Source organism: Pezoporus wallicus, unplaced genomic scaffold (genome assembly GCF_028554395.1).
Source record: "Pezoporus wallicus isolate ANWC-B61680 ecotype Strahan unplaced genomic scaffold, APGP_CSIRO_Pwel_v1 contig_6978, whole genome shotgun sequence".
Classification (NCBI taxonomy): domain Eukaryota; kingdom Metazoa; phylum Chordata; class Aves; order Psittaciformes; family Psittacidae; genus Pezoporus; species Pezoporus wallicus.
In genome coordinates, this window is record NW_026637190.1 from 2,608,547 (window position 1) to 2,634,694 (window position 26,148).

At 51.6% G+C, this 26,148-nt stretch overlaps 3 protein-coding genes and 1 pseudogene across 7 annotated transcripts; 2 read left to right on the plus strand and 2 right to left on the minus strand.

Annotated features, from left to right (window-relative positions):
• The first annotated feature begins 865 nt into the window (after positions 1 to 865).
• On the plus strand, positions 866 to 4,635 carry LOC130596318 (acrosin-like; annotated as a pseudogene).
• Positions 4,636 to 4,969: 334 nt separating this feature from the next.
• Positions 4,970 to 8,911, minus strand: ARSA (arylsulfatase A). 2 transcript variants are annotated; one of them, XM_057403804.1, is made up of 8 exons: positions 8,656 to 8,911; positions 8,115 to 8,355; positions 7,446 to 7,664; positions 6,826 to 6,995; positions 6,200 to 6,324; positions 5,911 to 6,038; positions 5,508 to 5,610; positions 4,970 to 5,396 (listed from the first exon to the last, which is right to left on the minus strand). In XM_057403804.1, exons 1-8 carry the CDS (start codon positions 8,892 to 8,894, stop codon positions 5,095 to 5,097), a joined length of 1,527 nt encoding a protein of 508 aa, XP_057259787.1. In that variant the 5' UTR covers positions 8,895 to 8,911; the 3' UTR covers positions 4,970 to 5,094. The 2 variants fall into 2 exon arrangements, with proteins under 2 accessions (XP_057259787.1, XP_057259786.1); XM_057403803.1 differs by having other exon boundaries at positions 5,911 to 6,044.
• A 1,897-nt stretch (positions 8,912 to 10,808) lies between these two features.
• Positions 10,809 to 22,056, minus strand: LOC130596321 (rab-like protein 2A). 4 transcript variants are annotated; one of them, XR_008971502.1, is made up of 9 exons: positions 21,920 to 22,056; positions 21,808 to 21,837; positions 21,594 to 21,673; positions 15,558 to 15,637; positions 14,587 to 14,698; positions 12,619 to 12,716; positions 12,290 to 12,373; positions 11,652 to 12,038; positions 10,809 to 11,371 (listed from the first exon to the last, which is right to left on the minus strand). XR_008971502.1 is itself a non-coding variant. In XM_057403808.1 (9 exons), the coding sequence occupies exons 5-9, from the start codon at positions 15,597 to 15,599 to the stop codon at positions 11,961 to 11,963; spliced, it is 414 nt and encodes a 137-aa protein (XP_057259791.1). In that variant the 5' UTR covers positions 15,600 to 15,637; positions 21,045 to 21,092; positions 21,594 to 21,673; positions 21,808 to 21,837; positions 21,920 to 21,937; the 3' UTR covers positions 11,619 to 11,960. The 4 variants fall into 4 exon arrangements, 3 of the variants coding, with proteins under 3 accessions (XP_057259790.1, XP_057259791.1, XP_057259788.1); XM_057403808.1 differs by lacking the exon at positions 10,809 to 11,371 and adding an exon at positions 21,045 to 21,092 and having other exon boundaries at positions 11,619 to 12,038; positions 21,920 to 21,937; XM_057403805.1 differs by lacking the exon at positions 10,809 to 11,371 and having other exon boundaries at positions 11,619 to 12,038.
• A 66-nt stretch (positions 22,057 to 22,122) lies between these two features.
• On the plus strand, positions 22,123 to 25,541 carry NME6 (NME/NM23 nucleoside diphosphate kinase 6). The gene is made up of 6 exons (XM_057403809.1): positions 22,123 to 22,221; positions 22,517 to 22,619; positions 22,705 to 22,744; positions 23,176 to 23,336; positions 23,591 to 23,767; positions 25,234 to 25,541. The coding sequence occupies exons 1-5, from the start codon at positions 22,132 to 22,134 to the stop codon at positions 23,734 to 23,736; spliced, it is 540 nt and encodes a 179-aa protein (XP_057259792.1). The 5' UTR covers positions 22,123 to 22,131; the 3' UTR covers positions 23,737 to 23,767; positions 25,234 to 25,541.
• The last annotated feature ends 607 nt before the right edge of the window (positions 25,542 to 26,148 follow it).

Genomic DNA, 26,148 nt, shown 5'->3' on the forward strand with positions numbered 1-26,148 from the left:
GTGAAGGGGGGGAAGAGGGAATGGAAGCCACAAGGGGCCCTGCAGGATTTGGAGGGCGGGGGGGGCCTTGTACTGTGGGGCAGGAGGATGCAGTGAGGGCACCATGCTCCATGGCGGGCTGGAAAGTCGGGGGTGGGGAAACAGAAGCAGGGAACAGGGGAGATCCAGGGAGCACAGGAGGCCACAGGGGACAGTAGGTGCCAAGAGCTGGTGCATCTGGGCACGCCTCACAGTGGGTGATAGCGGGGGAAGGGCTGCTGGGAGCACTGGAGGTGGCGGGGTCATGTTGTAGAGTGCACACATGGTGCATGCGCATGCAGAGTGCACCACACAAAACAGTACACCTGCAGGTCCACCCAGACACACGCCTATATCCACTGTGCCCTGTGAGGGTGTGCTGGACTTGTCCCGCTCGCACATCACTGCTTGAGTGCCGTGATCGTAACCACATCAGGCCTTCAACACCCAAACATGTGCATACTGCCTGTAGTAATGTTCTCTGGTGTATGTTTCTTGGAAGTACCTGGTGGTAGACAGCTGCAGAGAGCATGGTGGCAGCGAACTCTCAGAGGCTCTGATGCCACACTGGTTTGTTTCCCTGCTAGCTGGGAGCAGCAGTGCTCATAGGCAGGTGCTGCTGCCGCCACAGGGCTGCATCCCTTATCCCACAAGCAGAGTGTTCAGAAGGGCTGTGCAGGGGGTGCCCAGTCCCAGGTCCTGCCTCCCCTCGTGCCTGGAACCCCTCATGGAACCAGCCCTTCCGTGACTTCAGCCCCAGCATCAAGGGCAACGTGGGTGCTGTGGCAGTTTGGCAGCTGCTGCAGTGGTGGCCGTCAGCCCTCAGATCGTCAGTGCTCGTGGGCATATGGCACTAATGGATTTGCTCCCCCTTTCATCCTGCTGGCCATGTGCTGGCCTGCCCATGGCACATGGGACAGCTGTGGGTAAGTGGCCTGAGGCTCTGGGAGAGAGCTTGGGGTCCCAGCTATGATGGGATTCACTGGAGGGTGTCTGCTTGTCCGCCAAGGCCACACCACCACCACACCCAAACCCTATATGAGGGCCTCTGTTCCCTGCCAGCCCCAGGCTGTTGGCACAACTCATCTATGGACTACAATAGAAAGAGAGGCAGAGGGACACACATCCCACAGGGTTCCCTGGTCCTGCTGTCTATGCAGTGCCCTGTGGGGAAGGGACTGACCTTCAGCCCCAGCAGCAGCAGCCATCAGGCAGGACAGTGATGAGTTTGTCTTACAGGACCTGAGGGCTGCAGCCCATGGCTGTGTCTCATGGCACATCACGTGTTGTTGGGGGCACAGATGCCCAGCCAAGCTCCTTGCCATGGATCATCAGCATCCAGACAACCTTGCACAGAGGCATGGCACACATCTGCAGAGGGTCACTCATCAGCCCACAGTGGGTTCTCTCACAGCCCACTGCTTTGCGGCATCCAGGTCAGAGGTCCAGGGCACAGGAACATCTCCACAACACCAGCAGGTGCTGTCCACAGCACCACATGCTATTCCCATCACATTTCCCTGCAGAATACCCAGTGCCTGGGCACTGCAGAGCCCAGTGAGAGACTGCTCAGAGAAAGCTGGGCTTGTGCTACAGCCCCCTAGCAGCCTCCAGCTCAACCCTCCTTGAGCCTAAGGCACGCTGGGGGAGTCGCATCCTCTGTAACACTGTTACTACATTAGTTGAGAAACACAGGGCTATGGATGTTGTCTATCTGCACTTCTGTAAAGCCTGACACAGTCCCTCACAACATCCTAAACTGGAGAGGTATGATTTGATGAGTGGACTGTTTGGTGGATTAGGAATTGGCTGGATGGTCGCATCCAGAGGGTAGTGGTCAATGACTCAATGTCTGAATGGACACCAGTGACAAGTGGCATCCCTCAGTGTCTGTACTGGAACCAGTACTCTTTAGTGTCTTCATCAACAACACAGACAGTGGGATTGAGTGCATTGTCAGCAAGTTTGCAGATGACATGCAGCTAAGTGGTGCAGTTGACATGCCTGAGGGAGAAGATGCCATCCACAGGAACTCAGATAGGCTTGAGGCTCATGCAAACCTCATGAGGCTCAACAGGGCTAAGTGTAGGGTCCTGCATGTGGGCCAGGGCAACCTCCAGTATCAATACAGGCTGGAGGATAGAGGGATTGAGAGTAGCCCTGAGGAGAAGGACTTGGGGGTACTGGCAGATGGAAGATTGGCCATGAGCAGGCAATATGCACTCACAGCCCAGAGGCCAATCATATCTTTGGCTGCAACCAGAGGAGCATGGCCAGCAGGTCAAGGGAGGTGATCCTTCCCCTCTTCTCTGGTGAGATCCCACCTGGAGTCTGCATCCAGCTCTCGAGTCCTCAGTACAGGAAAGACATGGACCTGTTGGAGAGGCTCATGAGAAGGACCTCAAAAATTATCAGAGGGCTAAGACTTTCTTCTACTATGAAGAATAGCTGAGAGAGTTGGAGCTGTTGACCCTGGAGAAGAGAAGGCGCTGGTGCCTTTCAGTTCTTAAAAGGGGCCTGTAAGAAACTTGGGGACAGACTTCAGCAGGGCCTATTGGGAGAGGATGAGGGGTGATGTTTTTAAACTTGAAGAGGGGAGACTCAGGCTGGATGTGAGGAAGAAATTCTTTACAATGAGGGTGGTAAAATATAGGAAGGTGGTGGATGCCCCATCACTGGAGACATTCAAGGTCAGGCTGGATGTGGTCCTAGGAAACATGGTCTAGTTGAACATGTCCCTGCTCATTGCAGGGTGGGGGTGGACTAGATAAGCCTTGAAGGTCCCTTCCAACTCAAACCATTCTCTGATCATACATTCCTATTCTATGACTGCTTTCCTCTCTCCCTTGGGAAGCAGCAGGCATGCGGCTGTGCTCCCTCTGAGCCCTCTTTCCATCTGACTACTAGGCATGTCCCAGTGTAGCGCGTGGTGATCGGGGCCACCCAAGTGTCTCAGCTGGGCCCTGAGGTCCAAGTACACAGGATTAAGCAAGTGATTGTTCATGAACCCTACACCAACATCTCAGAGGGGAATGACATCGCCTTGCTGGAACTGGACCAGCCTGTCCAGTGCAGCGATTATGTTCAGCTTGCCTGTGTGCCCAATGCCTCACTGGCAGTGTCCCAGCTGACAGACTGCTACATCAGCGGCTGGGGTTTGATGGATGCAAGATGCGAGTTCCCAAAAAGCACTTGTGTCCCCAGGGCAAGCTTGGCACACAGGGGGCATGGGCCAGGCTCCCCAGCAGCAGAGGCAAGAGGCAAATGTCAGGGATGTGTGCCTCAAGAGATGGGCCTGACCCACTGTGCGGAGCAAGACAGAAGGGAAACATGGGTCCAATGCCTCTCAACGGGCAAAACCATGCGCTAAGGAAAGGGCTCACCCAGACAGGGCAGGAAAACTGGTCACAAGCTGCTGTTTCTGTGCTCACAGTTGGAAAAGTAGCTGATAGTGTGCAGGAGGCCAGGGTCTATCTCATTGATATCAATGCCTGTAACAGCAGCCGGAGGTATCCAGGGGACATCCTTAGCCACAACTTATGCACCGGGTACCTGCAGAGTGGCATCGACTCGTGCCAGGTAGGAGCGTGGAACAGGTCAACCCCCAGCAGCACAGGCAGCCCAAACAGAACGTGGCACATGCTTTGCCTGGCAAGTCACCTCCCACCCCGGGGTCCACAGCACTGCTGGGGCTTCCCTCCCCTCTTCCATCTGCAGCTGCTTGCCCAGTGCCCCCCTCATCCCAGGGTACTCTGCTCAGGAAGCCCATCCAGTGCTCCTGGCAGCCCAGAGGTCCAGTTCCCAATCCTGGAATGTCCGTCTTCCTCACACCCAGGATCCCTACACAGAGATGAGGGAGAGCCCAACCTCACAGCCCTGCAGCCCCCTCCAGACAAGGTTCTGTAGGCTCTGGCACCTGAGCAGAGCTTCTGTGCAGTGAATGCAGCTCTGGCAGCTCTGTGAGAGAAGGAGCCAGCCTTAGTGCCAATGGCCACCAACAGCACCCTCATCCACTCTCTTCCGCTGCAGGGTGACAGTGGTGGTCCCCTTGCATGCAAAGATAACAATGCTGACTACTACTGGGTTGTGGGAGTGACCAGCTGGGGGAAAGGCTGCGTGAGAGCACAACAGCCAGGAGTCTACACCTCCACTCTGCACTTCTATGAATGGATCCTCGTACAGATGGGACTGCACCCAGGAACAACAGCTAATCCAACACTACAGCCAGTCTTCACCTCACCTCCTACTCAGAGGCCAAGGCCAAAGCCAAAGCCAAAATCAAAGTCAAAGTCAAAGCCAAAGCCAAGACCAACAGAATCAGGCACCATTAACTCCTGCCCATTTCCACAACAGAAGCTGGTGAAACTCCTTACTCAGGTGCAGGAGCTCCTGAAGGCCCTAAAGGAAAAAAGGCTTTCAGCAGCAGGATGAACAGGAGCCAGGGTAGGCTGCAGTGTACCACAGCCATTTCCCTCTGGGGCAATGCATGCTTACTCAAAAGCTGCCTCACTATCAAAGGCCTGCTCCATCTTTCCATGCTCTTCATAATTCAGACAAATGTTGACTTGTTCCTGAAATAAAGCTAGTTGTTTTCACAGCTAACATGCATCAGTACAACTCAGTCTCCTGTGCAAGGCAAGCACTTCCATGCCCAGCACCTGCAAAATGAGGCTGCAGGCAGTTAACTCAGGCACAAAGAGAAGTGGTCTCCCAAAGGGGCTGAAACTTTGCCTGCTCAGAGAGAAGGGTGCTCAGAGCCTCTATTGGATGAGTAAGACTGGCCAATCGAGACTAGGAAGAGGGTAGGAAAAACAGATGTGCCATGCAGACAACACCGGTTGTTTGCATTAAAGCACGCAAGCTCACGTTCAGGGGTTGGCATAAGCATTAGCAAACTGAACTGATTAGGGGGAACTCCTGAGCATGATGAGAGAAATTGCTGACCACAGCAAACAGTTAAAAGTTGACAGGATTTAAGGTGCCATGAGGAAGAGCCCGATTTCTCTGGCAGCTCAGGGTAAGAGTGTCTGGTGGGTTTGGGATAGTGTTCCAGTATGGAGGTAGAGCAGCAAGAGGTTAGGAGCAGTGGCAGCAGGAAGGCTTAGGAGTGCAGTTTGGTACACAGCAGGGCTGCAGGGAAGGATCCCTGCCCTTTCTGATCTGGCTTCCCCCAAACTCCATGCGCTGCTCAAAAAGCACTTTGTGCAGTTGGATCTCCTTCAGGACCTGCAGAAGCTCTGGCCCCACACCGCTCTGCAGCAGATCGTAGTTCTCAGCTGGGTCAGACTCCAGGTCAAACAGCAGTGGGGGCAGGTGGGGTGTCAGCGGGGTGAGCCCATGGCAGGCCTCATCTGGGGTTGTATCACTGTGCAAGGAACCTGCAAAAGAATCCCCTGGAGCAGCTCAGTTTCTTCTCTTGGAGCTTTGGACAGCAAAACCAAGTGGGACATCATAAAGCTGCTATGCAGAGGAGAGGAGGCAGCACTAACCTTGTGTGAAGTAATGGGCCTTGTACTTCCCAAGCCTGACAGCAAAGGGACCATGCAATGGATCAGGGGATGGCGGGTAGAAGAACATCGTCTGACGGGGACTCTGTGGGAAGCAGCAGAGTGAAGCTCACCCATCCAGCCATGAGGCTAAAGAGTCTGCAACAGGGCCAGGCAGAGACTCCAGGGATGCTACACAGAGCACAGATGCTGCACTGAACACATGGCCAGATGGGGGGGGGAGCTGACGAGCAGCAGCATCTGACTGCTCTGACTGCTCCCTACTCAGAGATACTGGGGCTCTGCCCATGCACTGCAGCCATGGACTGGGCTTGGCAACATGCTGCAGTTGTTAAAGCAGCCTGAAGAAGCTGCTTCCCAGGCCAGACCAGCCCTCAAGACTCACCTTCCCCAACCCAAACAGCACCGGGCTCAGGTCATAGCCATCCAGGGCAACTTTGGGAAGAGATGCTCCAGCCAGGGCAGTCAGTGTTGGCAGGATGTCCAGGGTGCTTGCCAGCTCATGCGTCACTCCTATCACTCACCATAGCCAGGCATAAGGAAACATTCAAGTACCTGATCCCACTCCCATCCCTGCATTCCCACTTCCCTTCCATCCTCTGCTTGTCCCGGGGCAGCCAAGCTGCTTCAGCTGGCATCAGCACTCAAAAGGGACAAGCAGTGCCAAGTCTCACCTGGAGTGATACGGCCTGGCCAATAAGCCACCGCTGGCTCCCGCATGCCACCTTCGTATGTTGTGCCCTTCCCACACTTCAGAAGGCCAGAGCTGCCTCCACGTGCCATCCGCAAGGTGGAAGGGCTGTGAGAGAGAAGAACCACCTACCATCAAGTTTCACAGGTCCACACTACCCCTTCCCTAGTACTGCTAAGAGGGTCATGACAAGAGAGACATGGTGTTAGCAAGTGACACTGCCATCCTTCTCAGCCTCAGGAGGCAGGAGGCATGGGGCAGGTGAAGAAGCCAAGGTGTGCAAGAGGCCTAAGCAGGGCACCAGAGACCAACTACACCCCCACACCAATGGAACTGGGTCTATTTGGGCTACTGGCCACTCCTGGCCTGAACCCTGTGAGGTTTCTGTCCACAAGGGGCACAGCTGAGTCACAAGAACAAGGAGCAGATCATGCACTGGGTCCTCTCCAGAGCAGGATCCACCTCTTGTCTCACTTCAGGTCATTGAGATCTCACCTGGCAATGCCATGTGCCCTTTCCCCAAGCAAACCAATGCCTCATGCCACTTCCCTCGCACCATGGATGCAGAATCTTACCAGTAACGAAGTCCCCCCAGCTGAGCCCACTCACCCATTGTCAGAGGTGAAAAACACCAAGGTTGTGTTTGCGAGGCCACTTTCCTGCAGTGCCTGTAGCAGCTGTCCCACTGAACCATCAAACTCTGCAAGTGCATCTCCAAATGGCCCACGCCTTGACTGCCCTGTGTACTCCTGGCTTGCAAACTGGGGGTAGTGGGTATGCTGGAGAAAGGGCAGAGAAGACCGCTACGAAAACTCCCAGAGCTGCTTCTTGTTCCCAGTTCACCCAGAGACGGTCAGCACCCCAGCTAGGACATGGAGATAGGTGACAATACCCATGAGGTGAAAGAAGGCTTGTCCCCAAGCTTCAGAAGCATCTCTCAGAAATGGCACAAAGGAGACGTGCAAACTTGGGGTGGGAAGTTTTCCTGGGTGAACACTTGGCCCAGGGAAGCAGGCAAAGCTCCAGAAAGAAGCAGCCCAAGAACATCATATGCACGGTGCTGCCACAAGGCAAGGGCACATGAGCACCACCCCCAGGTCACCCAGCAGCAGGTACTGACTACTCAGCACAGTGCTGGGCTGCAGGAGCTGAGACACTCACTGCTCTCCATGGAGGATAAAGGGTCCCTTCCCCACCCCTGGACCCGCAACAGTGCTCCCCTCTCCTACGTGGGAGGCATAGTAGAGCAGGAAGGGGATGCCTTGTCGGGCGCAGTCAGCGATGAAGTTCCGTGAGAATTTGTTGTAGAGTGGCACCAGATCAGGGAAAGAGACCGGCTGCTGCACAATGCTCTGGTTCCAGAGGAGCGGGACTGGCACTACACCTTGGTCACAAGTCCCAAAACACTTGATGTCAGGTGGGAAGCAGGTTAGATTCTGGCAGGGGCCCTGGAGAGAACAAGTAACACCTTTTGGTTTACCTGTGTTGCAGGACAGGGAGGGGAGCACTCTCACAGCAGCCCACCACAAGGTCCTACAGGCACCCTTTGGGGAGCCTCTCCCAGAAAGCCAGGGCTCTGTGCCCACCCACCCATCCAAGGATCATACTGCCTCACCCCAATTTCTCATGGAAGCTCTGCAGATGTTTCTTTGTAGCCCAGAATCTGACCCTCTCTCCCCTGACAAAGGACAATGTCCCCATGCACAAGTACCCAACCACACGAGCACCTCAGAGATGGCCTTTCTCCATCAGCACCCATCTCCCTGGCCTGCAGCCACCCTCACCCATCTGCCCAGGAAAGCACTGGCCTGCCCCACATGCTCTCAAGCAGCTTCATCTGTGGGGCACTGCCCCCAGCCAGTTCCAGGACACCCCTCAGAGCTCGGCAGGCCTCTCACCTGGTCATGGGAGTAAGGGATCCCCAAGAAGTGGTCAAAGCCCTGGTGGACAGGCAGGAAGGAGCCATTCATCCCCAAGCCAAGGTGCCACTTGCCAACCATGGCTGTGGCATAGCCCGCAGCCTTCAGCACCTCTGCAATGGTGACCTCAGACAGCGGCAGCCCCCCCCGCGAGCCTGGGCTGAACACCCCCGGGTAGACCCCGGAGCGCATCTGGAACCGGCCTGTCAGCAGGGCTGCCCTAGGGGAGAGAAGACCGGATAGAGCACGGCACGGGTCCCTCTCCAAAGAGGGATCCCTATCCCCGCCTCGGGCCCTGGCAGCCCACAGCTGCCCCGGCCGCATATATCCGGTCTGCACCGGCCCCGCACCGAGCAGCCCCCAGGGCACAGCGACCTCCTCACCCCCCCACCCCGTTCCTCCCAGCACCGCAGCTCCCGGTGGGTGCCCAGCCCTGCCCCGACGCTTCCCGAGCTCGGTGCCCTCCCCGGGGCCCCGCAGCAGCCACCGGCCAGCGGGCTGGGAGCCGCGGGGCACGTACCGGGACGGGCTGCACACGGGGGAGCTGCTGTAGAAGTCGGTGAACCGCAGCCCTCGGGACGCCATCCAGTCCAGGTGCGGCGTGGCAGACGAGGGGTGCCCGTAGCTGCCCAGGTCCCCGAAGCCCAAATCGTCCGCCAGCACCAGGACGAAGTTGGGGGCGGCGGCGGCCGCTCCGCGCAAGGCCAAGAGGGCCAAAACCGCCACGGCCCGGGACAGCCGCAGGACCCACTGCCCCATTGCGCTGCCGCCAGAGAGGCCCCGCCGGTACCGGGCACCGACACCGCGCACCATGTGACCTAGCGCCGCCGCGGGGCGTGCTGGGAGCCGTTGTAAGTAGCGGGAAGCTGCGAGCGGCGGAGCCGGACCGGGACTGCCCCGGCGGGACACGGGTGGCAGCGAGCGGATGTCTCCTGCGCTGGGGCTGGGTGGCCCGGGGGAAAGGCCGCTGTCCCCCTTCCGTGGCTGGCAGCAGGTGCCGGCCCAGGCCGTTGCTCCGGGCTTCCTGCCTTCGGGAAGAGCCGAGGAAGCCGCTGTTCTGGTGCGCGCAGGGTGCAGGACCCACGGGACACGCAGAGGGTGCGGCGCTGCCGGGAGCAGGCTGCGCTCTGTGGGAGCCTGGGCGCTCTTCAAGCAAGTGTGTTTGCGTACAGCAACGGCAGTTTCGCCTTCAGCCTCAAAGACTGCTGCTTGTGCCTGAATATAGGAGCCCATATCGGGCAGATCTGTGACGTGTAAACAGAGCAGGGACAGTGCAAAGAGCAGCAGCAGCTCTCTGAGGGAAGGGAGTGATAAGGAGAACAAGGGAAAAAGGGGTAGGTTCAGCACCCGGGAAGGCTGCACCCGACTGCAGTGTCTGCTTTTGAAAACCAGAAAAAGCTCAAGAACAGGCAGAGAAGGGAACTGAGGCAGAATGTCCTGAAGGCCTCTGTCTGCACAGTTTATCCAGAAGAAGAGTACAGCAGGACCCGAGATGCTGCACAAAGCACAGGCACTTTGCTCTGTATCTCTGCATGTATGAAGTGTGGGCATGTGCTTATGCCTGTATGTGTGCGTGGACATGTATGCATGCATGCATGCACATGTGAGTTTGCATGTGCATCTATAGGAGGTGCATTCTACGTGGCATACAGCACTTGGTATGCTGTGAGCATGCATGTGGGCAGACGGATGGGTGCATACTGTACGCAGGGTGTAGGGGTGGGTGCATTCTGCATGTATGTGTCCTGTACGGTGTGCATGCACTGCCTGTGTATGTGGGGGGGGGGGTGTGTGTGAGCCAGTTTTGCGCACACAGGCATTCTTTGTGTATGTGAACATTCTGCATTGCCCTTGTGCTCAAAACAGGTGTTTCAGAGTCTGGGTGTGCACACTCTGGTTGTGCACTGCACCTTCTCTTTGTACCCCATGTGTGTCTCTATGCACCCTGTGTGTGAATACAGGGTGTGCACACGGTTTTTGTGCATGCTGTGTTTGTGCTCCCAGGGAATTCCTCCTTGCAGAAGAGCTGGAGCTGAACTGGGAGCACTCCCATTCTCAGGAGGTTTCTCCTGTCTCAACCCAATGATGTGAGTTGCTTAGTTGGGCTTCTAAAGAGCCAGATCACATTCAAGAACATGCACACATACTTCAAAGGCATGAACGGCAAACCAAAATAGCATAGAGCAGGACCTTTCCCAGAACCCACTTAACACAAAAAGCAGAACCCAGTACTCATCTTCCTCTCCAGCTGATCAGGACTGGAACATAAACACAAATCACTCCCTAGATTCACAAGCACAGCATGTTCATAGGTTCCTTAAATATGAGCATGGGAATTCAGTTAATGTCTCTGGCTGGATGTCAAGCTACTTACCCAGCAGCTGGCACAGACCTTGGGTCTTTCCAGATCTATGTCTCCTCTTGCTTGTGACCTGGTCCAGCTTCAAGTTCGCTAGTGAACTGCACACACCCCCAGAGCACTCCCACCAGCAGCTGGCTGGTGATTCCAGCTGCTGGGTCCCTATGGCCTATGTTCCTTCTGCCATTGCTGCAGCCAGGTACAGGCTGGGGCTACTCAGAACAGCATCTGGAGTCACTCTCAAAAAGGCTGGACAGACCATGATTAGGTGCAAGGCTCAGTCAAACAAGCAAAACAATCAGCAGTTGCTTATCTGTAACTGGCTCCTTTATCCCTGTTTCTGTCCATTTTCCATGCTTATATATCCCCCCATCCTCCTTGACTCCTCTTTCTCCACCCTTTTCTTGTCCCAAACAAGTGATCTGCCCCTGGTTATTTTCCCCACCTTCCTCTGAGATTTGCTGCATTTGTGAACAGATTTGACGTTTGAGGTGCAGACAGCAAGGTCACCTTGGACTTCCATCACACTGCCTGGGTGGTGCTGTCCCTGTCAGATGCCTCTCCCTAAAATGCTCCCACCTCTCCCTTCAGTTATCTGTGAGGTGTCACTCAAATGGGCCTGCTCAGAGGAGGGTGAGGGTACAGTGGAAGAAGGGCACAGAGGTTACAGGGACAGCAGTTGGAAACACAACATGTCTTAGGCCAGCTACTGGTGGGATCCCTGTAGGTGTGTACAATGCACTGGTGAACTTGAAACTAGACTTGTGCAGCACAAGTATCCTGAACACACACATGGGAGCAGCAGCAGCCACATCCATCAGGCTGGGATAGGACAAGCCTCCTGGGTGTGATTCCACCTGATTCAGCTCTAGCAGACCTGAAAGGAGAAGGTGTGCTGGAAGCCTACTGGATCTGGCTGCTCCGTAACAGAATGGGGAAGAAAACCCAAAGAAATTATACCAGAGCTCACACACATGGACAGAGGCAGTGCTGGTTGGGAAAAGCAATGGGGAGGGCTGGCAGTTGGGATTTAATACTGTACAGTAACTGGACTACTGCTTTAGAACAGAAGTGCAGGAAGGATGTAGGCTCAAAGTTTTATATATATATATATAAAATACAAATAGTTTTTAGTGTTTGTTTTCTCCAATAGGTACCATTAAAGCTTCCAGACAGGTCCCTTCCCTGTAGGTCCCAGAGTGGCTGAACTCTCCAGGCAAGCTTTGCCTTGAAGAAGCAAGCAGTAACCAGCAGCCTTGTGGATATTCTCACCCTCTCCTTGACAATGATACGCAGCAGCTCAGGCCACATCAAGAAAAGTCATGGCTAGAGAATCTCCCACAAGAGTGGGAGAACCCCAGCTGAGCTCTCAGGGCAAGAGAAAAATCACTTTCCTTTATGAAGGCCAGCTTTAATTAGCCCCAGAAATCTAGAACAAAGGGAAACTCAGACTCAGAGTCCAGGGCTTAGGCAGATGGGGGATTCTCTTCAGGGCAGCTCTCCTCTTGATCCAACAAATTCTCACTTTTCTGCAGGTCAAAGCTCTGGAAAGGAGCAGGACAAGGAACTGCTGAGAAGCATGAGAGCCATAGCTATACTGTGCTGTGATTCTTTCAAATTTGGTCTAGGGTAGTGCAGGCTCTTCAGAGGATCATCACCTCACCCCTTCCAACCTAGACATGAGCAGCACACAAACCCCATAGTGTCACTGCTATAAGGCAAATCTTCCCATGCGTACAAGGTTTTGGCCTACAGCTGCTCTTAGGAGGAGGGCAGTAAGTAGAGCCTTTCTTACCTCCAGTTCTCGCATGACCTCGTCCATGAAATCTCCTGAATTCTGTTTGTAAGCAACTGCCAGTTTGATGGCATCATTGAAGAGCTGACGAGGAGGAGAATACTTGTCACTCAAAGTGAAGGGGCACTGGGTTTCTGTAACATACAGAAACTGTTCCCACATCTCAAGAAAAACAAAACCGAAACTCTGCAAGTACATATAGCTACCAGACCTCATAAATAGGCAAACATGTACCAGCCCATTTCCTGCTCTCTGTGCCTACAGCAGTCTCCATGTTCTTGGACCACACAGAGGTCTCATGTATGCTGAGTCAAATATCTGTGTCCTACCTTCACTACATTGGTGCCATCTGCAGCAGACACAAAGTAAAAGGGCAAACTGAACTTCCGGGGAAAATTGAAGCTTTTCTGGGTCACCTTCATATCCGCTGGGGACAAGAAAAGGAGAAATGGTCAGCAAGATATCACTGCAGGCAGAATGTCAACATGTGCAGGAGTGGTGGAACAGATGTGATCACAGCCCAGCTGAGCAGTCAAGGCCCCCTCACTGTAGTACAAGGCTAGGAGAGTCCTCCCCAACAGCTTCAGGGCTTTAAAAGCAACAGCATCAGCAAACCATTGATGAGAGACACTAAGAGTTCTTGTTGATTATCCATGGTGTTTCACTAAATTATAGATGGATTCTGATGTGCTATAAATGAACAAGGGCTTAGAAAATACCCACTCCCTTCCCCTGCAGCAACTATGAATGTTTCCCATGCACATCCCTGTTATTTTAGCTGTGTCCATATGACCTGGACACCATCACCGTTACAAGTAATGCCTCTCCCTTCAGTCTGGCCTATTAGCCAGAACTCCTCCCTGCCTTTATGGCATGTACCTATACTCCTGTGTGTCCAGGGCATGCTCACAGTATATAAATGACCCTACTGTTACATATTTTTACTTAACATGCAGTTAGGTCCAGCTGTCCCAACCTCAGTAGGCCAGAGGCTTTATTTCAGGTTTGGAACAACTCTACTGCATAATTAGATGCCGTGCTGGCAGAGCAGGAGCAGCTCAGTTGTGATTGATAGGCAGCCTGTATGCTGCACAGGGGAACGATCTGCCTTGTCTCACAGAGCAGCAGCTGAATTAGTTCAGACTCTAAGTGCTGCCCATGAGCAGTGCCTCGGCAGCCGCTCCCGGCCTCTCTGCAGGAAGCTGGATCAACTGTTCTGCATACTGGGCCTGTGTTAAGAGCTGTGAGCTGATCATTTCCTAGTCCAGGTGCAATACAGCAAAGGAAGGCACGGCAAAGGACTCCTCTGGAATAGTGTGCGCTCACACACAGAGCACCATGATCAGGATTCATCTACACAGAGGTTCTGCCTACAATATGCCTGTCAACACCAAGTCCATTTGCCTTGGACTTCCTCTACAGTCCATGCAACCAGTGGATTCAAGGCTGGCTTGACACATCCTATAGGAAAGGCTTTCATTAGGTAAGCTCAATCATGCCCTAAGCCACACCACTGAACCAAATGAACTGCTGTAGACTGCAGTGGAAGCCCGGACACCTTATTGAGGTGGACACAACTATTCATAGCTGTGATGATTTCTACCACGAATGTCAGCAAGGAAGCCCACGTCTGACACTGTATTTGACAGAGAACAGCAGGAGACTGTGGTCCTAAGGGTATGTGTTCTCTTGTTGATGCTGAGGAGAAAGCTGATGGCGTTATGCACTCTCACAGGATGGAGGAGACAAGTCACAACCCAAGTGACAGCACTAATGTGTGGAATGCCTAGCCGGCATTCCTAAGAAGAGGGAGGCATCTAGTCAATGGCAGAGGAAGGTAAACAATTTTGCCATCAGGTATATTATAGACACTTCAGCACAGAGTTCCACAGAAACCTGCAGCCTGAATTAGCAATATAAGGGCAGTTACTGACTGTGCCAGGGGATGCCACGTAATAGGTTATGCTCCTCTTCCAGCAAGACATCCTGCAATTTTTGACTAGGTACTGCTCCAACCAGCTTTTGGTTTCTTGCTGGATGCAAAGGGCAGTGTGGTAAGGACAGAATTGGAAGGACAACACTTGAATAAACTTTAAATGGATCAAATTGTATTTTCAAGTGCCTGTAAGACTGCATCAAGGTCAGCAGAGGGCCCAGCTATTCACTGGTAAAATACAGCCCTGAGGGACTAATACTCAAGAACTCATCTGGACCTAACAGATGAACGACATTCTCAGCCTGATTCTCTGAAGAGAATCACATCACAATCCTGAGAGGCTGAAAGAAGATCTACTCACCATCAATTTTGTTGGCCACCACAATGCACGGAATCTCTGAACGGAATTCCCTCAGCTCCTTGTACCAGCTGTTCAAGTTCTTGTAAGTGACTTTCCGCTGCACATCAAACACCTTCCAAGAAAGAACCAGCTATGATGTGCCATAGCAGGAGAGCTCCTGATCGACCACCAAATAGAGAATCCAGAATTCTCCGAGGAGGACATCAATAAAGGAAACTGGTGTTTGTTAGAAAGTGTGAAAGACAAGGGAGAGTATCCAGAAAGCCTTGAAACATGCAGCCAGCCCACTTCTTTGCATGAGGCAGGGAACAGTCCCTCATTTTCCTTTACAATCTTATTTTGTACTATGACAAATACTGTATCACTTATGACAAGTCAACAAGTGTAGGAAAGATCTGCTCTAAGTAGGGTCAGAAGTAAGACCTCTCCAGTTTAACAATTAAAATACCAATGAAGTTGACTAATGCTCACAAGTGATAAGAAAGAATGGAAAGGTTGAGCAACAGTACAAAGCAAGAGACCTCAGGGGGTTAGAAGTCAGGAAAAAAGACTTATTTGAGCTAATAAACGGGAAGAGCAAATTACAGGAAAACAGAAAGGGCAGAAGACCAGAGAAGAATGTCTTATGTAGCACCCCTGTGGAACATGTCAGAACAGTTTTGTACTACATAATCCAATAGTCAAATAACAGAACAAGAAAGGAATGCTTACAAAAGTAAGGAAATTTAGAAGACAGCAAAGCCAGGGAATATAGTAAGAGTGCTATGAGGAAAGACAGAATAGAGCTAAACATACCCAAGTACACTGCTTTTATCTGGTGAGAGAAGAAAGAACAATATAGGAAAGTTTTTTAAACCACTGGAAGAGATAAATCTAAAGCAGCATTGTCACAAGTAACACACAGGCCGCGTGTCAGCTGGTACTGCATTAGTCAAAACTCCACCAAATCACAGCTGAGACACTGCCCTTACCAGGATACAAGCATGAGCGTTATGGTAATAAGATGCATGCATGCTCTGGAACCTCTCCTGTCCAGCTGTGTCCCAGAAGTCTGTAAGACACAAAAACCAAACTTAGAATGACACATCTTTTCAAGTTCTGTTTTCCTTAGAACTTAAACCCAGGAGACAAAGCCCAGTCCATCTACTCAGGGTCACAGATGGTGGTTTCACCTCACTAATCTGAAACATTCCAGGGCTAAGAGATTATGCAGAACTACAACCTTTTCTTAGCTACGCTTAACTATGAGTTGTGCTGACACTGAACATGGCTATAAACATATCAGCAAAAGAGAAGTCATCAGTAGATATGACTTGTAAAGAACAGAAAGACAAAGCTAGTCAAAAGTGCAGAGTGGTAACAATGCATAGTGCTTTGTCACTAGAGATGACAACAGGAAACAAAACTTGAACCTCTTGTAACTGGCTTGATTTCTGACACCTTGGTATACAGCCAGGTGCCTGCCCTAGGTAATATTCTCCCTGCTTTCACAGACAGTCCAACTCTACTTTTCCCAGGGGCAAAACTCATTCTAAAATTACTAAGGGCCCAGGGCCCAGTTCAGGGTCCCAAGGGAGGAGACAGGCAGATCCCAATTCATTAAGTACCTCGTAGACTGGGTATCATAACGCATACCTGAACAGTCAGCAACATTCTAATGCCCTTTTCTGTCTGTGTGTCTAGGTAGGGCTCCTCCCCACCCCAATCCTTTTAATGTCCCATTTCAGAATCCTCACTTAGAAGGACAAAAGAGGTGCCAGTGATCATGACCTACTGAATGCCCCTAAATTAAGTTCCCAGGCAATGCAGCAGCTGTCCCAAGAGAACTTGCCATGCCTTACTGAAAAACACTGCTGCTTTTATTACCAAATCCTCCAGATTTGTCTGTCATACCCCATGTCACTCCAGAACCTTAAAATCCTTGGGAAAAGTAAGATTCATAAATATGAATACAGCACATTTTAATGCAATCCTAACTCTACCATGCGGAATTTGGCGATGGCCTCAGCTCAGCAGAGTAAAAATTAAACCAGCAAGGGAAGTGGTAATTCTGTACAGTCTGAGTCTTCAGATCACATTATCTGCCTTTACAAACCACACTTCATGAGAGGTCTTCTCTGCAAAGTAGCTTGGATGATCAGCCTTATGTTCATAAATGGTGCAGAAGACACTGTGAACACTTGCAAAACATTAGCCACACGAATTACTTAAACTAGACCAAGTTACTTCATAAAGTACTAAATCCATGTTAAAAATAAGTCCCTGACTTTTGCAAGTTGTCCTAACTGTATTTCACTTAACAGTTAAAAAAGCTCCCCACCTCATCTTTTATATGAGTGTACCTAACATCAGAGTCTGTTAAATATTTCTTGTTACGCTGAAACCTCCTTTTGTACAAAGTTCCTGTTCTCTAATATTTTACCTTCCCCCTGAGAAGCCAGAGTTCCTCATCATTAGGCCACTTTTTACCATCTTTCAAGTGTTCTCATGGCTTTTCTCTGAAACCTTTTATTAGGTGTAAATGGCAAGGTTTGTGTAAGGGGCAGGGGATGCTGGGATGGCTTCTGTGAGAAGACACTGAAGCTCACCCCATGCCAGGCTGAGCCAGTTTCAGTCAGCTCCAAGACAGACAGACCCCTTCTGGCCAAATCACTCCCAGTCAGCAATGCTGGTGATAACATATTTAAGGAGTCAAAAATGCTGCAGAGGAGAGTGAGGGAATGAAAGAGAACCAGCTCTGCAGGCACCAAGCTCAGAAGAAGGAGGGAGACAAGATCATAGAATCACAGAATCACAGACTGGTTTGGCTTGGAAGGGACCTTAAAGCTCCTCCAGTTCCAACCCCCTGTCACAGGCAGGGACATCTTCCACTAGAGCAGCTTGCTCCAAGCCCTGTCCAACCTGGTCTTGAACGCTGCCAGGGATGGGGAAGCCACAGCTTCTCTAGGCACCCTGTGCCAGTGGTTCCCCAGTGTAACCACCCTCAGCATGAAACATTTCTTCCTCATGTCCAATTTACACCTACCCACTTTCAGTTTAAAACTGTTGTGCCTTGCTCTGCCACTACAGGCCCTGATAAAAAGGTTTTCTTCATCTTTCTTATAAACCCCCTTTATATACTGAAAGGCCACAATAAGGCCTTCCTGGAGCCTTCTCTTCTCCAGGCTGAACAACCCCAATCTCTCAGCCTCTCGGCATAGTAGTGGTGCTCCGTCCCTGCGATAGTTTTTGTGAACCTGTTCTAATAGATCCATGTTTATCTTGTACTGGGGATCCCACAGGTGGATGCAGGACTCCTGGTGGGGGCTCTAGCAGAGCAGAGCAGAACTGCCTCCTTCAACCTGCTGGTCATACTATTCTCATGCAGCCCAAGTCAATTTGCTTTCCGGGCTGCAGTTGCACATTGCTGGCCTGTGTCCAGTTTTTCATTCACCAGCAAAGGAGAAAGGTGCACTGCTCAAACATGTAGAAAGCTGGCACAAACAGGAAGGGGGAAAAAAAATTGTTCAGTATCCAGGAAACACAGGAAATAAATGGTTCACCTTGAACAAGGAAGATTTGCATTAAGTATCAAGAAAGAATTTCTAGCAGTAAGAACCCTAATAGGCTGGAGTAGATGGCCTAAGCAGGCTTTGTCACTGGAAGTCTTTGAATATGTGTTTTATAAATATATATCTATTTATAGCTATATATATAAATATACAGATATGACCTGATACATATATATATATATATATGACCTTATGGGGTGACCCTATGATAGATACGTATCAGTGAAAAGCATCATTAAGTAAAGAGTTTCTCCTGTGTGGAGATGTGCAAGATGTCCTCTCACAGTCCCTTCCAAAAGCTGTAATACTCTGGAAACACAATGATTGCAGTGACAGACGCAGCACTACAGAATATCCACTCAAACCACGGAATAAGATCATGCTTTTCTTGAGCTTCCATCTGTAACACACAGTGAACAGCACTGTGCTATGAGGCTACATCTCACAGGTTAAAACAATGCTTCTTTGGCATAAAAAATAGAAAGTTCACACTTGTGATAAACCTGACGTTATGGGACAGTTGAGAGTGTGGCTGATAAAGAGATGCCTGATAAAGCCACGCTGCTTGTATTCTACCAAAAAAAAAACCTAACAAAGCTAGAGATAAAACAGGTGGGATTTTATGATAAGATCTGACAGGCTGGACATATTCAGCAAAAAAATTTAAATTCTATAAACTTGAAGTACAGCAATTGGTACATACACCAGAAGTAATGAACCAAGTGAGAATACCCAAGAAAAGGATAACCAGTGATAGGAAGATTGTATTAAAATATATTAAAACCTCAGCAACTAAAATAGCAGATCTACTGGAGTAATGCATGGCATGGGTTTTAGAATTGATGTCGACAGGCAGCTAAATCCCACTGCAGACTCTGTTGTTATAAGCATGTGGAATATTTCTTCTCATTTATTTACTATATTGACAGAGTAGATGAGTCTGAAGACAGCTTCATACTGCAGCTAAAGTGATTAATATCCAGCTTGCAAGCCAGAGCAAGCCCCCTCTGTGCTCTTCCTTACTTTGCCAGTGCTTCCCCACCTGCCCCTTCCACTAGCACAGGTGTGTATAAGCCCCCATACAGAGATGCTTTAGGAAGCCAAATGAGAAGAAATCCATTCCCTTCTTTTGTGAGTGGTTAATACACACGGTATACTTTCTGGACTGGCCTGACAGTGGACAGGACTAGGCTATAAGTGAACACTGGTGGTACATAAGGGAACAGGACTACAACATTCCTGGGCAGCTAGCTTAGCTTCGTGGTAAATCTGAAATGTCACTTAGCTCAGTTTCATCATAACACTGCATCCTGAGCAGCAGGCACTCACTGAACAGTGACTAACACAGTTAAATCAGGATTCTTGCAGCAATTGCTTTGACAGGTATTCAACTCCTTGAAAAAAACAGAGCTGATCCTTCACTCAGAGATCCCCTTGCATGGGGATTAGTGGCATAGCTGAAGAACCTATTAACTGAACAGTGATCTGGCATGGTAGATGAGCGAAGAGTAGTGGCTGTTCTTAGACTTCAGTGAGGCTTTTGGCACCGTCTCCCATAGGAGACTCATAGAGAAAATGTTGATGCAGGGGCTGGATGAGCAGATGGTGAGGTGGCCTGAAAACTGGCTGAATGTCCAGCAAGAGGCTGGTGATCAGCAGCTGAGTCTGCCTGGAAGCCAGTAACTTAGCAGTGTACCCCAGGGGTCAATACTGGATCTGATCCTGTTCAACATCTTCATTAATGATCTGGATGATAGGGTGTCCTGGGTTCAGAGAGAGCAGGGGGAGGGCAAGAAAGGGGGGGAAGTGAGCGAACGAATTACCTGACTGGGTTTAAACCACGACATAGGGCAAGACTGCACCCTCAGCAAGCTTGGAGATGGCACAAAACTGGGAGAAGTTGCTGGTACACAAGAAGGTTCTGCTGCCATCCAGAGGGACCTGGATAGGCTGGAGAAACAGGCTGATAGGAACCTTATGAAGTTTAACAAGTAGAAGTACATAGAAACAAACCCATAGCACCAGTTTCGGCTGGGCACCATCCAGCTGGGAAGCAGCTTTGCAAAGAAAGGGCCCTGGGGGTCCTGGCTGACACCAAGCTGTGCCCTTGCCGCAAAGCAAGCTATTGGCATCTGTCGTGGTTTAAACCCAGTCAGGTAACTTGTTCACTCACTCCCAGTGAGTGGTGCCGAGCTGACAACAATCGAGGTCCGTGTCCGTCTCCCCCCCCCCCAGCACCGGGGCTCTCCCCTTCCCCGCTCCCGGAGGAACGGGGAGGAGGATCGAGAGAGTGCAACTCCTACGGGTTGAGACAAGAACAGTCCAGCAACAAATCACCACCGCTACTATCAGCTAAAACAATGATAAGGGAAAATAACAAGGGAAGAGAATACGATACCACCGGCCAAGAAAGCGAGTTCCACCCGGAAGCCCCTGTCCTTCCGGGTAACTCCCAGTTACCCCCCCCACCCCGGGCATGACGTGCTGTGGTATGGAATACCTCCCCTGCTAGCCCGGGTCAGGCACCCCGTCTCTGCTTCCTCACAACTTCCCCTCCTCCCTGGCAGAGCATGAGCCTCACAGAGTCCTTGGTCAGGGTAAACATCACTTAGCAACAACCGAAAACATCGGCTTCACCAACACTGTTCTCAAGCTAGAAGTCAAAACACAGCACTGCACCAGTTAACACAAAGGAAAAACATGACTGCTACTGCTGAACCCAGGACAGCATCCTTAACTGCATTAGGCAAAATATTCCTTCGCCTCTACTCTGCACTGGAGAGGCCACACCTGCAGGACTGTGTCCAGTTCTGAGCTCCTGAGTACAGGAGAGACATGGACATGAAGATGATGAAGGGACTGGAGCACCTCTTATGAGAAAAGGCAGAGAGGGTCGGAATTCTTTACCCTGGTGAAGAGAAGGCTCAGGGGGATCTCATCAATGAGTATAAATACCTGAAGGAAGAGAGTAAAGAAGATGGAGTTAGGCTTTTTCAGTGGTGTGCAATGACATGCGCAGAGGGGGCAAACTGAAACACAGTTTTCCTCTGAGCATCAGGAAACACTTTCCATTGTGAAGGTGGCTGGACACAGGCCCAGGAAGGTTGCAGAGTCTCCATCCTTGGAGACATTCAGAAGCCACCCAGACATGGTCCTGGGCAACTGGCTGCAGGTGGCCCTGCTTCAGCAGGGGTTGGACAGGAGCTTCAGAGCCCCCTTCTGATCACCCCCATTCTGTGATCCTCTGATCCCTCCATTCCCCCATTTCCCTGCCTACAAACAGCTCTTTGGCACCCCACTGCCCAGTGCAGGAAACTGCCGCGGTCTGGGGTCCGTGCGCTGCTGCCTCTGCCCACAGCACCGCCGCCGTGCCCGCTCTGCACGCAGCCGGCACAGCCCGTCCCCGTTCCCGTGCCCGTCCCCCGCGCAACACCCAGCGGCGCGCTCTCCACTTACCCACGAGGACCGCCCGCCCGTCCACCCGGGCGCGGTGCTTGTAGAGCGTCAGGGCGAAGGTGGAGAGCTGCTGGGAGCAGCTGCGTCCGCGTTAAGGAACCGACGGAGGAGGGCGGCCCCCCGCGCCGCAGCGACCGCTCCCCCGGCCGGGCCCGCCGCTCTTCCCCAGGCCCCCGCCGCGCAGGGCGGTCAGCAAGGGGCAGCACAAGGATACAAGCTGTGGAGCAGGAACCTCTCCAGCAGCCTGCGGAAAGAGTAGGGCGCTGCCGTTAGGCCGGGGGACCTCCCCGAGCCGCCCCTGCCCTACCCGCGGGGAACGCACGCACTTGGACTTGCCCACGGCGCTGTCGCCCAGGCAGATGATCTTCACGGTCTCCTCCGCGCCGGCCGCCGCCTCGGCCCGGGCCTGCTCCGGCGCCTCCGCCATGGCCCCGCCTCCGCGTCCCCGCTGCTACGCGATGTGTGGGACCGGGACCAGCCTCAGGCCCCGCATCACGGAGCGCGACGTTCCGCTGATGTCACAGGCGCGCCGGGGGCCATGGCGGCGGCGAGGCCGTGTGGGCGGCCGCTGCAGCTCACGCTGGCTCTGCTGAAGCCGGACGCCGTGGCCCACCCGCTGGTGCTGGAGGTGAGCGCTGGGCGCCCCGCATCGTCCCGCACAGCCTCGTCTTTCCCCTCACTGTCCCGCACCAGTCCTCTTCGTCCTGCTCTCGCCCCGCTTCGTCCCTCCCCGCATCATCCCGCACCGCCCCGCTTCGTCCCTCCCCTCATCGTCCCGCACCAGTCCTCTTCGTCCCGCCCCGCATGGTCCCGCACAGCTCCGCTTCCTCCCGCTCCGCCCCGAGACACCGGGCCAGGCCGTGCGGTGCGGAGCGTCCCGGCGGTGGCCGCCGCCCGCCCAGCCGCTGCGCCTCTGCCCGCAGGCCGTGCACGAAACCATCCTCAGCAATCGGTTCCTCATAGTGCGCGCCAAGAAGCTGCGGTGCGGGCGGGAGGAGAGCCGCCGGTTCTACCGGGAGCACGCGGGTAGGCGGCACGGGGCGGGGGGGGGACGAGCGTGTCCGGGGCCGGCGGCGCTGCACGGTTTGACCCGCCCGTCTTTCTCCCGCAGGGCGGTTCTTCTACCAGCGGCTGGTGGAGTTCATGGCCAGGTACCTGCCGTGCCCGCAGTCGGTCCCTGCGGGGCGCCAGGAGGGCGCTCCCTTCACTTCACAGAGGACCCTTGTCCCGCCTTTGGGTGGAGGGGCCACTTTGGTGTGGGACGTGTCTCACCCAAGGTGGAAGGCCCTGGGCTCAGGGGTGGAGAAGTGCCAGGAGATAACCCTGCTGTGACTATAGTAGGACTTAGTGGGGTGGCAGCCCCAAGGGTGGTGGGTGCCATCACCTAGGAGGAGGGCATTCACACAAATGCTTTGCTCTGAGCCACAGACTCAGGGTCTATGCCATGGTAGGGCTGTGTGGCCTCCCAAAAGCACTGGAAGACAGTTGCACTTCCTTGTTTGCACTTGCTGTATCTATAAGAATGAAGCTGTGCCCTTTTGCAGCCTTATCTGCTTCTCCTCTTCCTTGGTCTTTTTCTCAGTGGCCCCATGTGGGCTTACATCTTGGCCCATGAGAACGCTGTCCCTCTCTGGAGATCCCTGATGGGACCCACCAAAGTATTCCGAGCCCGAAACAGCGTCCCAGACTCCATTCGAGGAGCTTATGGCCTCACTGACACCAGGAATACCACTCATGGCTCAGGTAGACCCATCCTTCTTTGTTGAGTATTGGGCAAAGGCTGGAGCTCGGGAAGGTGTGAGCACTGGTGTTTTGCTTGCTTTCCAGTCTAGAAGTCACAGTTAGTGATTTACTCACTTCTGCAGACTCCGCTCACCCCTGTCCTGGTGTGACTTGAGCCTGGTGCTTTTCTTGTGGCTTTTGCCCTTCCCTTTGGAATGTAGCACGTTTGTAGTGTCACACTGCCATCACTCACCTTCTCCTCTGTTTTCCAACAGATTCACCAGCATCAGCCAGCAGAGAAATTGCCTTTTTCTTCCCAGAGTTCGATGAGCAGCTCTGGTACCAGCAGGAAGAGCCACGTCTGCGCCAAGGGCAGGTGTATTACAATGCAGAGGAGCGTGTCCACTGTGTTCAGGGATGAAGAGACAAGAGTTGACATGAGTTACCCGGGGGTATGCTTTGCTGAGCTGGGAGTAGCTGCTAGACACACTGTGTCAGCCTCATAACAAGACATAGAGCTATGGCATGTTTTAAGGAGCGTGGGGGAGAGAAAGACCTAATGCACATCATGTTGTGTGACCTGGAGTTAACGTTGTTCATGCAGCGTCCAGGCACTGGGGCAGTTTAGGGAAAAACTTCTCAAGTAGCAGTACTCCATCTGGATGTAGAGATCTAGCCATGGAGTTCACTGGTCCCTGGTGTTTTATTTAGACATAAGCGGTACAGGTGAGTCCAGCAACAGGGTAGGTGAAAGGGGGTTGCTAGTTCCAGTTAGGATATGGTTTGTTTTGCTGATGGTAGTCCTGAGAGTCTTAATATTTGCTCTGTTCCCAGAGTCCCATAAGGAGAAAAGAGAGGGAAAAAATTATGAAAAAAGGCCTCAATAAGCAGGGTAATACTAACTCTCCTGTCCTTGCTTTCCTGGATCCAAGCTGAAAACAAGGTTCTCTTCAGTTTTGTATCATAATTCTGATCTTGAGCTTCTGGTGGAGGGGCACAGTTAGAAGCCGTTCCCAAGAGGAAAGCAGTGTATCCCATTTGGTTGATTTGGGCTGGGCTGACAAGTCTGCAGCACGAGTTCTAGGGGAAGATGCAGAAAGGTGTGGAATACTCCAGTGACTCTGAAGGATCTTCTGTTTGTGCTTTTTAGATTGCCTGGGGGATGAGATCTGCAGTTCTGATGAGACTTGATAGTGGCCATTAGAGCTATGGATTTCTCAAATCCATAATAAAAGGCCAGAGAAGCTGATTTGAATGCTGGTACAAAGGGGCTGTAGAATTTCTGCCGGGCATTGAAGTACTGAGTTGCATGTCCTTTGTAAATTATATGGACAAAGTAATTTCGTTATGCAGTAATTGATATAATATCCTGGTGTGTGAGGACTTGGTTTTGAGGTACAAAGCAAGGTTCTGATATGCTTATTTATGTTTCCCTGTTTGATGCATTTTGAGCTCTGTTCCTGTACCAGTTTTTAATCCGTTTAAACTGCCCCAGATTGCAGTTACAATGCTAATATTTTTAATTAAGGTGCCATGTTGTACTGAGTGGATTTCTTTCAGCTAATTTCAAATGCACTGTATTGGTGAAGGTACCGTTGTACTGCGTTTGGGGCAAGAAGTTTGTTAGTGATTCCCTCTTCTGAAGTTATGCATGACTAGCACTGAGGATACCTTTCCCTACAGTTCTTGACTAGATTGTTGACTGAGTCGCAAATTCATTAGTGCATCATTATAGTACAGATCAAAGGGAAGTTGCTGTGGCTAGTTTAAGACAACTATGTGAAATGCTGGGCATTTGATTGAAAAATGTGTAATTGTAAGAAATGCTCATGTAGAGTTTCCTTGACCAAATGCATCAACATGTTTGTTCCTTCATTACCATTATATGAGATTAAATGCAGTCATTGTTTTGTTCCAGGTACAGATCAAAAGGATCTGCGGAATATTTCTGCATTTTTGCATTGCTGTTTTATTTTCACCAGCAGTATCCAAAGGTGGATCTGCTTATGACTGAGTTTGTGTTTATACAGCTCTGGAATCTTGCTGTCCATAATGCTACTGTCAGTTGATATTTTATTGATTCCCTCAGTGTCTGTCAGTTTTGTGGGGTTTTCATGTGATTAGTAACCCTTACGATTTTATTTTCATCTTTCTTCTTTATTTATATTGTGCTTTCTTTTTTTGGCTATTCATTTGGGGTGCCATTAAATGACAATTGCTGGCTTACACTTCTTGTTTGCAATGTGTTAATGTTCCTAGTCATTTGACATTATTACATTTGGAGAAACCAATCCTTTTAAAATTTCAAGTACAAACAGCACTGGCTTAGTGGTGCAGTGTTTTCACAGAGTGATTATCAGGTGACCGGCACCATTCCTTAGGTTACTGCCAGTTGTTATGTCCATATTAACATTTCTTTGGTCCACCAAGACTGCACCTGAGAAGAGGTTGTCGGAACTGTGCAGTGCCATTGCCCTACATAGAGCATTTGTTTTGTAAATCTAAAGATGTTCTGTGAAGTCTGTCAGGAGATCTAATATAAGGAAGAAGTTGTTCTCTGTGAGGGTGCTGAGGCGCTGGCACAGGGTGCCCAGAGAAGCTGTGGCTGCCCCATCCCTGGCAGTGTTCAAGGCCAGGTTGGACACAGGGGCTTGGAGCACTGTGCTCTAGTGGAAGGTGTCCCTGCCTGTGGCAGGGAGTTGGAGCTTGATGAGCTTTAAGGTCCCTTCCAACCCAGATCCTCCCATGATTCTGATAATACTGAAATATTTGGTGTTAGATGGAGGAGATAGTGTCAAAATAATGCTTTTAATATCAAAGGAAGCCTTTGGAT

Bases quoted from the DNA above. Each gene is read 5' to 3' on its own strand.
- LOC130596321 (XM_057403805.1), bottom strand. From the start codon at position 22,020: ATGGCGGAGGCGCCGGAGCAGGCCCGGGCCGAGGCGGCGGCCGGCGCG. The intron at 21,674-21,807 runs GTATCCTTGTGC...ACGCGGACGCAG, and splicing joins AGGTTCCTGCTCCACAGCTT to CTGCTCCCAGCAGCTCTCCA. The intron at 12,039-12,289 runs GTAAGAAAGGCT...GCTCCTTTCCAG, and splicing joins AGGTCATGCGAGAACTGGAG to AGCTTTGACCTGCAGAAAAG.
- NME6 (XM_057403809.1), top strand. From the start codon at position 22,132: ATGGCGGCGGCGAGGCCGTGTGGGCGGCCGCTGCAGCTCACGCTGGCT. The intron at 22,222-22,516 runs GTGAGCGCTGGG...CTCTGCCCGCAG, and splicing joins CCCACCCGCTGGTGCTGGAG to GCCGTGCACGAAACCATCCT. The intron at 22,745-23,175 runs GTACCTGCCGTG...TCTTTTTCTCAG, and splicing joins CTGGTGGAGTTCATGGCCAG to TGGCCCCATGTGGGCTTACA.
- ARSA (XM_057403803.1), bottom strand. From the start codon at position 8,894: ATGGGGCAGTGGGTCCTGCGGCTGTCCCGGGCCGTGGCGGTTTTGGCC. The intron at 7,665-8,114 runs GTGAGAGGCCTG...TGTTCTCTCCAG, and splicing joins TCCCTTACTCCCATGACCAG to GGCCCCTGCCAGAATCTAAC. The intron at 6,996-7,445 runs GTAGGAGAGGGG...CCCTTTCTCCAG, and splicing joins TGCTCTACTATGCCTCCCAC to CATACCCACTACCCCCAGTT.